The sequence below is a fragment of the Carassius gibelio genome, chromosome A5, assembly GCF_023724105.1.
Source record: "Carassius gibelio isolate Cgi1373 ecotype wild population from Czech Republic chromosome A5, carGib1.2-hapl.c, whole genome shotgun sequence".
Classification (NCBI taxonomy): domain Eukaryota; kingdom Metazoa; phylum Chordata; class Actinopteri; order Cypriniformes; family Cyprinidae; genus Carassius; species Carassius gibelio.
Window position 1 is genome coordinate 29,682,132 of NC_068375.1, and position 13,749 is coordinate 29,695,880.

A 13,749-nucleotide genomic window follows, 5' to 3' on the forward strand; every position below is an offset into this window, starting at 1 on the left:
ACTCTTGGTTCTTTCTTTTTATCTTTTTTTATTCTTATGCTACACTTGCAGATGGGCGATGACTCAGATACGGTAATTAAACTAAGCGAAAGAGGAAGCAGACACTTTCATATCATGCCATTTTATTATTCTAACCTGGGGATCTGTTGGTATGTGTATGGGATGTACTCTCTGTACTCGATGTACTCATTGTCTACTGCAGTCTACCTTGTACATTTACAGCCCCAACATTTTTATTTACATTGCATCTGTTGTTGACATCAGTAAAATCTCTTGTATAAACAGTCCTGGGCTTGTTGCGACCACATGTTATTTTTCTGGGAGTTATGTCAAATATTTTTAGTAACCGTAAAGTTCATGAATGTTTATAGACTTTAAGAAATCCCCAGCATCATTCCCCCTCATTTCTTCCTCTTTCATCCATTTCTCATTCCTGTATCAGCCGGGTGGGAGGACAGAGGTGCAGTCTCCACAACCATCTTCTGATTATAGGGAGAGAGAGGTCTGTGTGGGTGTTCTCTCCCCTTTATAGAGTAGTCCCTGTTGCCCAACATAAACTAGTTTTAGATCAGCATAAGAGCACCTTTATTCCTTTTTGTTTCAGTGTTTGAGTTTGTAGCAGTAGTTGTTGACACAAAAGTAGGCACATCTCATACAGAAGGTTTAGTATGATGAAAGTAGGGGCGGGCGATAAGAAACTTTTTTTTTTTTGCCACAATAATTCTATATATCACATTAAAGTTATTTTTGTTATTTTATCTTTGCTATTAAAAGCAAGCTTTTTTCCAGTTGTATTATATCTGTTTAACAATAGCATTCAACTAATAAAAAAAATAAAAAAATATAGCTGCAAGCAGCAATCACGGGGCCAAGCATTCCAGCGGCAAAATCAGGAGCTAAGCAGACCAAATGCAACAATGAATAATGAAATTAATAATTGCATGATTGTAATTGAAATGGCTGAAAATCGTTAATAAAAGTTCCACAGTGAGGAGCTAAGCATGGCATGGAGCATCAGACCAAATGCAACGAGTAAGAAAAGCAATTATTGGAAGAGTGTAATTGAAACAGCCAGTAAAACTCCAGTAAAATGATGCATTATCATTTTTGGAAAATAGGTGGCGCTGTAATCAAATCGCTTTGTTGTGTTCTGTGGGATGTGACAATGTTGTGGGCAATTTCTTTCAAAATACTTACAGACCTTTAGGGCAATGAGTCGAACATGCCCACCGAGTTTCGTTCCGATCGACTTCCATTAACCTTGTCAAATAGGTGCTTAAAGTTGTTTGGCCAATGGCGGCCATGTTTTTTAAGATAAGTGAAATTCCTCATAGAGCACTTGTGCCACATTGGGCCATATCAATTTTCAAGTTGATTGGATCAACAGTTGCTTAGTTATAGCCATTTGATTTTTTTTTCATCCTGTAGCGCCACCAAGTGGCAGATATGGAAAAAAATATATAATTTGACTAAAGTTTTTGTTCATGCATATGAGTTCTGAGTTTGGTGAAGATATCTCATTTTGTTCCCGAGTTATAGCCTTTTTCGTAAAATTGGTACACGAATTTGAATGTTTTGGGTCACCTGGTTTTATGTTCAGTCTTGATCAAACCACTGCAATAATATTCTCTGGACTCTCTAGATCAATAATTTTCAAAAATATGTTGCATTTTGTCCTTTGGTTAGCTATAAGGGGTCATTTAGGAAAGGGCCGTGGCCAAATGTAACCTAAAGCCTATAAAACTGAAACAAAAACTCAAAACTTCATGAAACTTGGTTATAACATGTGAAAGATGACCCACCAAGCATGCAAAGTTTCATTAAGATCAGAAAATAGCTGGTGCTATAACAGTTAAAATGGCCTAAAAAACTAAAGATTTCTGTTGTGAATGGCATTAAACTGCAAAAAGAAAAAAGGGGTAATATAATCACACATGCATTAGATCTGTATTTTTTCTAAACAATCATGCACAATTTAACAGAGATTAGGTAAAAAAGAACACTGTAATATTTATAAAGCTTCAAAACCCAGTGTTGAATAAAAAATTGCAATTATAACCACTAGATGTCACCGGAAGACCACTAATGAGCTCACTAAAGACTAAAACATTACAGTTTATGGGCTTGTTGAGGGATTCATCTAGAAAAAATGTATATTACTATTATTTAATATTACTGTTCAAGCATTTCAGATCACATTGAGTCAAAGTTTACCAATTTATTCATACAGATATATCTAATGTTTATAATTATGCCAGATTATGATTGCAATGAAACCTGAAAAATGACATAGAAGCCCATAAAAACAGAAGACTTGCAATAGGTTTTATCACCCATCATTTATTTTAATTATCTATATATATAACAAAATGTGTGCATCTGTGTGTGGGTTTAAGCATGCTTATTGAGTATTAATATAGTAGTTTAAACATTTCATGTTTGTGTGTGTCTGTAATTCTGTTCTATTCTTTTACTGTCAGCCATATCTAGGTTATTTAAAATCAGTGCAGTACTATTATCTAGACTGTGAAATTATACATAAATTGCGTATGCTTCTTTGGAATGAAATTAAGACAACATATAACAGTTATAAAGGTTAAAGAGACAGTGTTGTATGATAAATTGCATTTACGACCACTAGATGTCACTGGAAGACCACTAATGGGCTCACTAAAGACTAAAACATTACAGTTCATTGTCTCGATGATTGATTCATCTAGAAAAATATATATTACTATTATTTAATATTACTGTTCAAGCATTTAAGATCACATTGAGTGAAAGTTCAACAATTTATTCATACATGTATATCAAATGTTTACTATTATGTCAGAATATGAATGCAATGAAACCTGACATAGAAATGTAAGAAAAGAAGTCTTTCTGTGAGTTGTGTGTCACCTAAAATTTATTTCAAATATCTACATACAATAAAATGTGTGGGCATGTACTTCTCTCTGTGTGTGTGTGTGTGTGTGTGTGTGTGTAATCATGCTTATTGATTATTCATATAATAGTTGAACCATTTCATTTCTGTGTGTGAGTGTCTGTGAGCCTATTCTCCATGTTAGACAATGGCACACACAAGTTTGGCTTAATTACAACAAAGCTTTGCAGAGATATAGCCTCAGACTCATTTTGTGAAGATGCCTGACATCTGAAGCAGCGCTGTACAAAAACGGTTTCGTCTATTGACACGAAATCCATAACTTTTTGTCAGCACGGTCTGAAGATGATCTGATTCAATTTTGGTGAAAATCAGACAAACGGTTGAGGATGAGTTTAAGACAAAAGGTTTTCAACATGAATCAAAATGGCGGACAGGAAGTTTTGCTTAATATGACATAATTGGTATGTATGTTGTCGGCATGTCCCAAGGAACATTTTGAGACATGTTTCATTATAATAGGCTAATGCAATCAAAAGTTATTAGCATTATTGGAAATGTAATTATTAGCGGTTATTGATTGGTTTATTACTCTTGACCAATAGGTGGCGCTGTGACCAAAATGATGTGGCGTGGTCAATGTGATGTGACAATGTCACATATTAAGTTTTGTGTAAATATCTCCAACCTTTGCAGAGATACAGCCTCAGATGCAGTTTGGCATCTTTCCAGCAAATTCGTTGGTACGCTAATTGAAAACGGTTACGTGTATCGACACAAATTCCATAACTTTTTGCCAGCATGGTCTGAAGATGATCCAAATCAAATTTGGTGAAAATCTGAGCAACGGTCTAGGAGGAGTTCGAAAAAGTAGGTTTTCAACATGAATCAAAATGGCGGACAGGAAATTTTGCCAAAATTGACAAATGGGGTATCGGTGTTCTCGGCATGACCCAAGGAATCTATCAACATCAGCTTTGTTACAATAGGCTAATGTATGCAAAAGTTATTAGCATTTTTCGAAAAAATCGTTATAACTATTGACCACAAGGTGGCGCTGCCCCCAATTTTTTTGTGTACATTCAGGGCATGGAGCCGGACATTTTTGTAATTATTTGCGAAACGATACGGAACTTCATTCTTAAGATACAGCAATTTACAACTAAATCCAAAATGGCCGACGCCCAAAATGGCCGAATTGGGAAAATTCGGTATCATTCGACTCGGAATGATGCACTGAATCTAAAGACACCACTTTTGTGATTTTTGGCAAAACCGTTCAGAAGTTATGAGCAAAAACATGCATTTTTCATATCTCCTGACCACTAGGGGGCACAGCGCCGAAACACTGCAGGTAGTCCCAGGGAATGGTTGTTATAAGACCCACCAAGATTGGTCTCAATAGGCCAAACCGTTGCGGAGATATAGCCTCACGTTCACGTTTGCGTGCTTTTCGAAGAATTCGTTCATGAGCTATTCGGAAACGGTTTGAGAAATCAACTTGAATTCCATAACTTTTTGCCAGCATTGTCTGAAGATTATCTGATTCAATTTTCGTGACAATCGGTGCAACGGCCTAGGACGAGTTCGAAAAAGTAGGTTTTACGAACAATTGACGATAGCGAAAAAACTAAGCCTTGCGATTTTTGAATTTCGGTGTCCAGTCGACTCGGCATGAGCCAAGGAATCACAGGAAAAAAGAATTTTCATTTTGTGGCTTACGGTTCAAGAGTTATTAGCATCAAGTTTTTGAAAGTTTAGACAATTGGTGGCGCTAGAGAGTTTGAGTTAGAGACTTCAAATTTGCTACGGTTAATGTTCAGACAGTCCTCTATTAGTGTGCCAAATTATACAACTTTCCCGTAATCGGTTCTATGGGCTACCATAGACTTGGGGTGGAAGAAGAAGAGGAAGAATAAATATAGCTGCAAGCAGCAATCACGGGGCCAAGCATTCCAGCGGCAACATCAGGAGCTAAGCATATGTAGCATCAGACCAAATGCAACAATGAATAATGAAATTAATAATTGCATGATTGTAATTGAAATGGCTGAAAATCGTTAATAAAAGTTCCACAGCGAGGAGCTAAGCATGGCATGGAGCATCAGACCAAATGCAACGAGTAAGAAAAGCAATTATTGGAAGAGTGTAATTGAAACAGCCAGTAAAACTCCAGTAAAATGATGCATTATCATTTTTGGAAAATAGGTGGCGCTGTAATCAAATCCCTTTGTTGTGTTCTGTGGGAGGTGACAATGTTGTGGGCAATTTCTTTCAAAATACTTACAGACCTTTAGGGCAATGAGTCGAACATGCCCACCGAGTTTCGTTTCCGATCGACTTCCATTAACCTTGTCAAATAGGTGCTTAAAGTTGTTTGGCCAATGGCGGCCATGTTTTTTAAGATAAGTGAAATTCCTCATAGACACTCATGCCACATTGGGCCATACCAATTTTCAAGTTGATTGGATCAGCGGTTGCTTAGTTATAGCCATTTTAGTTTTTTTTTCATCCTGTAGCGCCACCAAGTGGCAGATATGGAAAAAAAAATAATTTGACTAAAGTTTTTGTTCATGCATATGAGTTCTGAGTTTGGTGAAGATATCTCATTTTGTTCCCGAGTTATAGCCTTTTTCATAAAATTGGTCCACGAATTTGAATGTTTTGGGTCACCTGGTTTTTTGTTCAGTCTTGATCAAACCACTGCAGTAATATTCTCTGGACTCTCTAGATCAATAATTTTCAAAAATATGTTGCATTTTTTCCTTTGGTTAGCTATAAGAGGTCATTTAGGAAAGGGCCGTGGCCACATGTAACCTAAAGCCTATAAAACTGAAACAAAAACTCAAAACTTTATGAAACTTGGTTATAACATGTGAAAGATGACCCACCAAGCATGCAAAGTTTCATTAAGATCAGAAAATAGCTGGTGCTATAACAGTTAAAATGGCCTAAAAAACTAAAGATTTCTGTTGTGAATGGCATTAAAGTGCAAAAAAAAGGGGTAATATAATCACACATGCATTAGATCTGTATTTTTTCTAAACAATCATGCAAAATTTAACAGATATTAGGTAAAAAAGAACACTGCAATTTTTTATTCAACACTGGGTTTTGAAGCTTTATAAATATTACAATTATAACCACTAGATGTCACCGGAAGACCACTAATGAGCTCACTAAAGACTAAAACATTACAGTTTATGGGCTTGTTGAGGGATTCATCTAGAAAAAATGTATATTACTATTATTTAATATTACTGTTCAAGCATTTCAGATCACATTGAGTCAAAGTTTACCAATTTATTCATACAGATATATCTAATGTTTATAATTATGCCAGATTATGATTGCAATGAAACCTGAAAAATGACATAGAAGCCCATAAAACAGAAGACTTGCAATAGGTTTTATCACCCATCATTTATTTTAATTATCTATATATATAACAAAATGTGTGCATCTGTGTGTGGGTTTAAGCATGCTTATTGAGTATTAATATAGTAGTTTAAACATTTCATGTTTGTGTGTGTCTGTAATTCTGTTCTATTCTTTTACTGTCAGCCATATCTAGGTTATTTAAAATCAGTGCAGTACTATTATCTAGACTGTGAAATTATACATAAATTGCGTATGCTTCTTTGGAATGTAATTAAGACAACATATAACAGTTATAAAGGTTAAAGAGACAGTGTTGTATGATAAATTGCATTTACGACCACTAGATGTCACTGGAAGACCACTAATGGGCTTTGCAGAGATATAGCCTCAGACTCATTTTGTGAAGATGCCTGACATCTGAAGCAGCGCTGTACAAAAACGGTTTCGTCTATTGACACGAAATCCATAACTTTTTGTCAGCACGGTCTGAAGATGATCTGATTCAATTTTGGTGAAAATCAGACAGACGGTTGAGGATGAGTTTAAAAAAAAAGGTTTTCAACATGAATCAAAATGGCGGACAGGAAGTTTTGCTTAATATGACATAATTGGTATGTATGTTGTCGGCATGTCCCAAGGAACATTTTGAGACATGTTTCATGATAATAGGCTAATGCAATCAAAAGTTATTAGCATTATTGGAAATGTAATAATTAGCGGTTATTGATTGGTTTATTACTCTTGACCAATAGGTGGCGCTGTGACCAAAATGATGTGGCGTGGTCAATGTGATGTGACAATGTCACATATTAAGTTTTGTGTAAATATCTCCAACCTTTGCAGAGATACAGCCTCAGATGCAGTTTGGCATCTTTACAGCAAATTCGTTGGTACGCTAATTGAAAACGGTTACGTGTATCGACACAAATTCCATAACTTTTTGCCAGCATGGTCTGAAGATGATCCAAATCAAATTTGGTGAAAATCTGAGTAACGGTCTAGGAGGAGTTCGAAAAAGTAGGTTTTCAACATGAATCAAAATGGCGGACAGGAAATTTTGCCAAAATTGACAAATGGGGTATCGGTGTTCTCGGCATGACCCAAGGAATCTATCAACATCAGCTTTGTTACAATAGGCTAATGTATGCAAAAGTTATTAGCATTTTTCGAAAAAATCGTTATAACTATTGACCACAAGGTGGCGCTGCCCCCAATTTTTTTGTGTACATTCAGGGCATGGAGCCGGACATTTTTGTAATTATTTGCGAAACGATACGGAACTTCATTCTTAAGATACAGCAATTTACAACTAAATCCAAAATGGCCGACGCCCAAAATGGCCGAATTGGGAAAATTCGGTATCATTCGACTCGGAATGATGCACTGAATCTAAAGACACCACTTTTGTGATTTTTGGCAAGACCGTTCAGAAGTTATGAGCAAAAACATGAATTTTTCATATCTCCTGACCACTAGGGGGCACAGCGCCGAAACACTGCAGGTAGTCCCAGGGAATGGTTGTTATAAGACCCACCAAGATTGGTCTCAATAGGCCAAACCGTTGCGGAGATATAGCCTCACGTTCACGTTTGCGTGCTTTTCGAAGAATTCGTTCATGAGCTATTCGGAAACGGTTTGAGAAATCAACTTGAATTCCATAACTTTTTGCCAGCATGGTCTGAAGATTATCTGATTCAATTTTCGTGACAATCGGTGCAACGGCCTAGGACGAGTTCGAAAAAGTAGGTTTTACGAACAATTGACGATAGCGAAAAAACTAAGCCTTGCGATTTTTGAATTTCGGTGTCCATTCGACTCGGCATGAGCCAAGGAATGACAGGAAAAAATAATTTTCATTTTGTGGCTTACGGTTCAAGAGTTATTAGCATCAAGTTTTTGAAAGTTTAGACAATTGGTGGCGCTAGAGAGTTTGAGTTAGAGACTTCAAATTTGCTACGGTTAATGTTCAGACAGTCCTCTATTAGTGTGCCAAATTATACAACTTTCCCGCAATCGGTTCTATGGGCTACCATAGACTTGGGGTGGAAGAAGAGGAAGAATAATAATAATAAATATAGCTGCAAGCAGCAATTACGGGGCCAAGCACTCCAACGGCAAATGTAGGAGCTAAGCATCGCATGAAGCATCACACCAAATTCATTAATGAGCAATAACAGCAATTTTGGAATTATTGTAATTGAAATGGCAAAAAAAATTATAATACCACCTCTAGTAGCATGATTACTTGGCTTATCAAGCTTGACCAATAGGTGGCACTGTTATAAAATCAATTTGGTGTACTCTGTGTGACTTTTCAATGACACACACAAAGTTTGGTGTCAATATGCCAAAGCATTCCAGGGATGCAGCCTCAAGTGTCATTTTCTCATTGTGCCTCAAATTCGTCGATGTGGTATGCGAAAACGGTTTTGTCTATCGACTCAAAAGCCATAACTTTGAGTCAGCATAGTCTGAAGATCATTTGATTCGAATTTGGTGAAAATCGGACCTACGGTTGATGAGGAGTTCGACAAAGTAGGTTTTCAACATAAATCAAAATGGCGGACCGGAAGTTCAGCTTACTATGGTATATTTGGTATCTATGTTATCGGCATAAACCAGGGAATATTTTGAGCCCAGTTCCATTCGAATGGGCTAATGCAATAAAAAGTTATTAGCATTTTTACAAGTGTAATTATTCATGGTTAATGAATGGTTTATTACTCTTGACCAATAGGTGGCGCTGTTACCAAATTTATGTGGCATGGTCAGTGTGAGGTGGCGATGACACATACAAAGTTTGGTGCAAATATGTCAAAGTGTTGCAGAGATACAGCCTCAAATGCATTTTGGCACCCTTCCAGCAAATTCGTTGATGCGCTAAATGAGAACCGTTACGTATATCGACACAAAATCCATAACTTTTTGCCAGCATGGTCTGAAGATGATTCACGTCAAATTTGGTGAAAATTGGGCTAACGGTCTAGGAGGAGTTTGAAAAAGTAGGTTTTCAACATTAAGCAAAATGGCGGACAGGAAGTAAGGCCAATTTTCACATTATTGGTATCAATACTCTCGGCATGACCCACAGAATATAGCAAGACCATTTTAATTTTAATAGACTAATTTATTCAAAAGTTATTAGCGTTTATGTGATATTTCATTATAACTATTGGCCACAAGGTGGCGCTGCCACCAAACTTTTTGAGTACCTTCAGGGCATGGAGCCGAATATTTTTGTAATTATTTGCGAAACGATACGATGCTGCGTTCAAAAAATACAGCATTTTGAAACATAATTCAAAATGGCCGACGCCTAAAATGGCCGACACAGGAAAATTGGATATCATTCGACTCGACATGACTCACTGAATCTAAAGAGACCAGTTGTGTGATTTTTGGCCAAACCATTCAGTAGTTATAAGCCAAAATATGCATTTTTCATATCTCCTGACCACTAGGTGGCGCTGTGTCGAAACACAGCAGGTAGTCTCAGTTCATGCTTGTTATAACACACGCCAAGTTTGGTCTCAATATGACAAACCGTTGCCGGGATATAGCCTCACGTGCATGTTTGCGTGCTTTTCTTCAAATTTGTTTACGTGTCATTCGACAACAGTTGGACGAATCAACTTGAATTCCATAACTTTTTGCCAGCATGGTCTGAAGATGATCTGAGCCAATTTTCGTGGCAATCGGACTAACCGTCTAGGACGAGTTCGAAAAAGTAGGTTTTTCGAATAATTGAAAATAGCGAAAAAACTAAACCTTGCGATTTTTGAATTTTAGGGTTCATTCGACTTGGCCTGAGCCAAGGATTCAGAGGAAAAAAGAATTTTCTGGCTTACGGTTCAAAAGTTATTAGCATACAAACATTGAAAGTTTGGACAAGTGGTGGCGCTAGAGAGTAGGAGTTAGAGGCTTCAAATTTGCTATAGTTAATGTTGGGACTGTCCTCTATCAGTGTGCCAAATTATACAACTTTCCCGCAAACGGTTCTATGGGCTGCCATAGACTTGCGGCGGAAGAAGAAGAAGAAGAAGAAGAAGAAGAATAATAATAACGCCAACGAAAACAATAGGTGCCTACGCACCTTCGGTGCTTGGCCCCTAAATATAGCTGCAAGCAGCAATAACGGGGCCAAGCACTACAGAAGCAAGCTTCAGACGAACGGCAGGAATGAGTAATCAAGACAGTTTTAAGATTATTTTAGGCAAAATGGCTTGAAAACAATAAACACAACAACTAGTAATAGGATTTATTGGCTTATCACGTGTAACCAATAGGTGGCGCTGTTACCAAATTAGTTTGGAATGGTCAGTGTGAGGTGACGATGACACATACAAAGTTTGGTGCAAATATGTCAAAGCTTTGCAGAGATACAGCCTCAAATGCATTTTGGAACCCTTCCAGCAGATTCGTTGATGCGCTAAATGAGAACCTGATCTGAAGATGATCACTTGATCTGAAGATGATCCACGTCAAATTTGGTGAAAGTCTGACTAACGGTCTAGGAGGAGTTCGAAAAAGTAGGTTTTCAACATTAATCAAAATGGCGGACAGGAAGTTCAGCCAAATAAGGAAAACTTGGTAACTATGTTCTCGGCCTGTCCCAAGGAATCTATTAAGATCAGCGTCATGTCAATAGCCAGATCTTTTCAAAAGTTATTAGCCTTTATGTAAATTGATTTATAACTTTTGACCACTAGGTGGCACTGTTTCAAAATATTTTGAGTACCTTCAGGGGATGGTGTTGTTGGCACATTCTGAGTTTCGTAATATTACACCAATGCATTTGTTTAGTATAGCATTTTATTTCATAAAACTGTATTGAAGTCAATGGGAATTTCATGTTTTGTTCTATTATAGCGCCACCAAGAGGCTCAGTCCCACCATTTTTTGTATGTGTCCTCAGAGTGAGCCCATACATATGTGTGTCAATTTTGGTGAAAATATCTCAATTCACTTCAGAGTTATAGACATTTATATGAAAAAGCATGTAAAAAATGACTGACTCTTGACTTTGATTGAATATTACTACCCCTTACTATCAATATTTTGGCATTTGGGCATTGTCGTCTAGCTATCGACCTATGTTTCCGAACTTCTGACGGTGGTTTCGTCTCGATCAGACAAGCGGTTTCGAAGATATAGCCAAATGTTTTTTAAGCGCTAAATCACAACGCTACACAAACCGTAAGGCGAAACCTAGCATGTTTGGTATCGTAGGACTCGGTAAGGTTTCAGGAGTCCAATTTGATGAGTCTGGTGAAAATAAGTCGACCACACCCAAAGTTATAAGCATTTAAAAAAAGAAGATCACCACTAGGTGGCGCTGTTTCGAAACTTCTCACGCTCCTTCAGGACATTGTGTTGATGACCCATACCAAGTGTTGTAACAATCCGTTGATGCGTTCTGAAAATACAGCATTTTAGCACAAAATTCAAAATGGCCGACAGTCAAAATGGCCGAATTGGTAAAATTGGATATCAGTCGACTCGGCATGTTGCCCTGAATCTAACAAGACCAATGTTATGATTTTTGGACAAACTGTTCAGAAGTTATAAGCAAAAAGAGCAGTTTTTCATATCTCCGGACCAGTAGGTGGCGCTATGTCCAAACACAGCATGTTGCCTCAGGTCATGCTTGTTATGACATGTACCAAGTTTGGTCTGAATAGGATAAGTCGTTGCCGAGATACAGCCTTACGACTGTTTTTGTAAGCACTATGTAAAATTTGTTAGAGCGTTTATCGAAAACGGTTTGACGAATCAATTTGATTTGCATAACTTTTGGTCAGCACTGCCTGAGGATGATATGGTTCAATTTTCGTGTGAATCGGACAAACCGTCTAGGACGAGTTCGAAAAAGTAGGTTTTTAAAAAATTCAAAATGGCGGCCATATTTCTATGACGAAAAATGACTGGATAGGGTGCAATCGAATTGGCATGAGCTCAGAAATCAGAGGAAAAAATAATTTTGTTGATTGGCCTTACGGTTAAAAAGTTATTAACAAAATAAAAGTGAAATTTTGGACAGTTGGTGGCGCTAGAGGGATTGACTTAGACACACCAAAATTGGTGTACTTAATGTTGGCACTGTCCTCTATCAGAATGTCAAACCATTACAACTTTCCCGCATTCGGTTCTATGGGCTGCCATAGACCCCCAGTCGGAAGAATAATAATAATAATAATAAATATAGCTGCAAGCAGCAATCACGGGGCCAAGCATTCCAGCGGCAACATCAGGAGCTAAGCATATGTAGCATCAGACCAAATGCAACAATGAATAATGAAATTAATAATTGCATGATTGTAATTGAAATGGCTGAAAATCGTTAATAAAAGTTCCACAGCGAGGAGCTAAGCATGGCATGGAGCATCAGACCAAATGCAACGAGTAAGAAAAGCAATTATTGGAAGAGTGTAATTGAAACAGCCAGTAAAACTCCAGTAAAATGATGCATTATCATTTTTGGAAAATAGTTGGCGCTGTAATCAAATCGCTTTGTTGTGTTCTGTGAGAGGTGACAATGTTGTGGGCAATTTCTTTCAAAATACTTACAGACCTTTAGGGCAATGAGTCGAAAATGCCCACCGAGTTTCGTTCCGATCGACTTCCATTAACCTTGTCAAATAGATGCTTAAAGTTGTTTGGCCAATGGCGGCCATGTTTTTTAAGATAAGTGAAATTCCTCATAGAGCACTTATGCCACATTGGGCCATACCAATTTTCAAGTTGATTGGATCAGCGGTTGCTTAGTTATAGCCATTTTAGTTTTTTTTTCATCCTGTAGCGCCACCAAGTGGCAGATATGGAAAAAATAATAATTTGACTAAAGTTTTTGTTCATGCATATGAGTTCTGAGTTTGGTGAAGATATCTCATTTTGTTCCCGAGTTATAGCCTTTTTCATAAAATTGGTCCGCGAATTTGAATGTTTTGGGTCACCTGGTTTTTTGTTCAGTCTTGATCAAACCACTGCAGTAATATTCTCAGGACTCTCTAGATCAATAACTTTGAAAAAATATGTTGTATTTTGTCCTTTGGTTAGATAACATTTAAACAGGCCTAAAAAACAAAAGATTTCTGTTGTGAATGGCATTAAACTGCAAAAAAAAAAAAAGGGGGGTAATATAATCACACATGCATTAGATCTGTATTTTTTCTAAACAATCATGCAAAATTTAACAGAGATTAGGTAAAAAAGAACACTGTAATATTTATAAAGCTTCAAAACCCAGTGTTGAATAAAAAATTGCAATTATAACCACTAGATGTCACCGGAAGACCACTAATGAGCTCACTAAAGACTAAAACATTACAGTTTATGGGCTTGTTGAGGCATTCATCTAGAAAAAATGTATATTACTATTATTTAATATTACTGTTCAAGCATTTCAGATCACATTGAGTCAAAGTTTACCAATTTATTCATACAGATATATCTAATGTTTATAATTATGCCAGATTATGATT

At 37.1% G+C, this 13,749-nt stretch overlaps 1 protein-coding gene across 4 annotated transcripts in view; it reads left to right on the forward strand.

Annotated features, from left to right (window-relative positions):
* LOC128011149 (AP-1 complex subunit beta-1-like) overlaps positions 1 to 13,749 on the forward strand; it is a 45,099-nt gene that overhangs the window by 16,475 nt on the left and 14,875 nt on the right. For 2 of the 4 annotated variants that reach the window (XM_052593301.1, XM_052593292.1), the window contains exon 15: positions 52 to 72. The exons of 1 other annotated variant lie outside the window; for it this stretch is intronic. In XM_052593301.1, coding sequence (XP_052449261.1) covers positions 52 to 72 — 21 coding nt within the window. Of the gene's footprint in view, positions 1 to 51; positions 73 to 442; positions 503 to 13,749 lie in introns of all 4 variants that reach the window. One more of the 4 variants, XM_052593307.1, reaches the window with a different exon arrangement.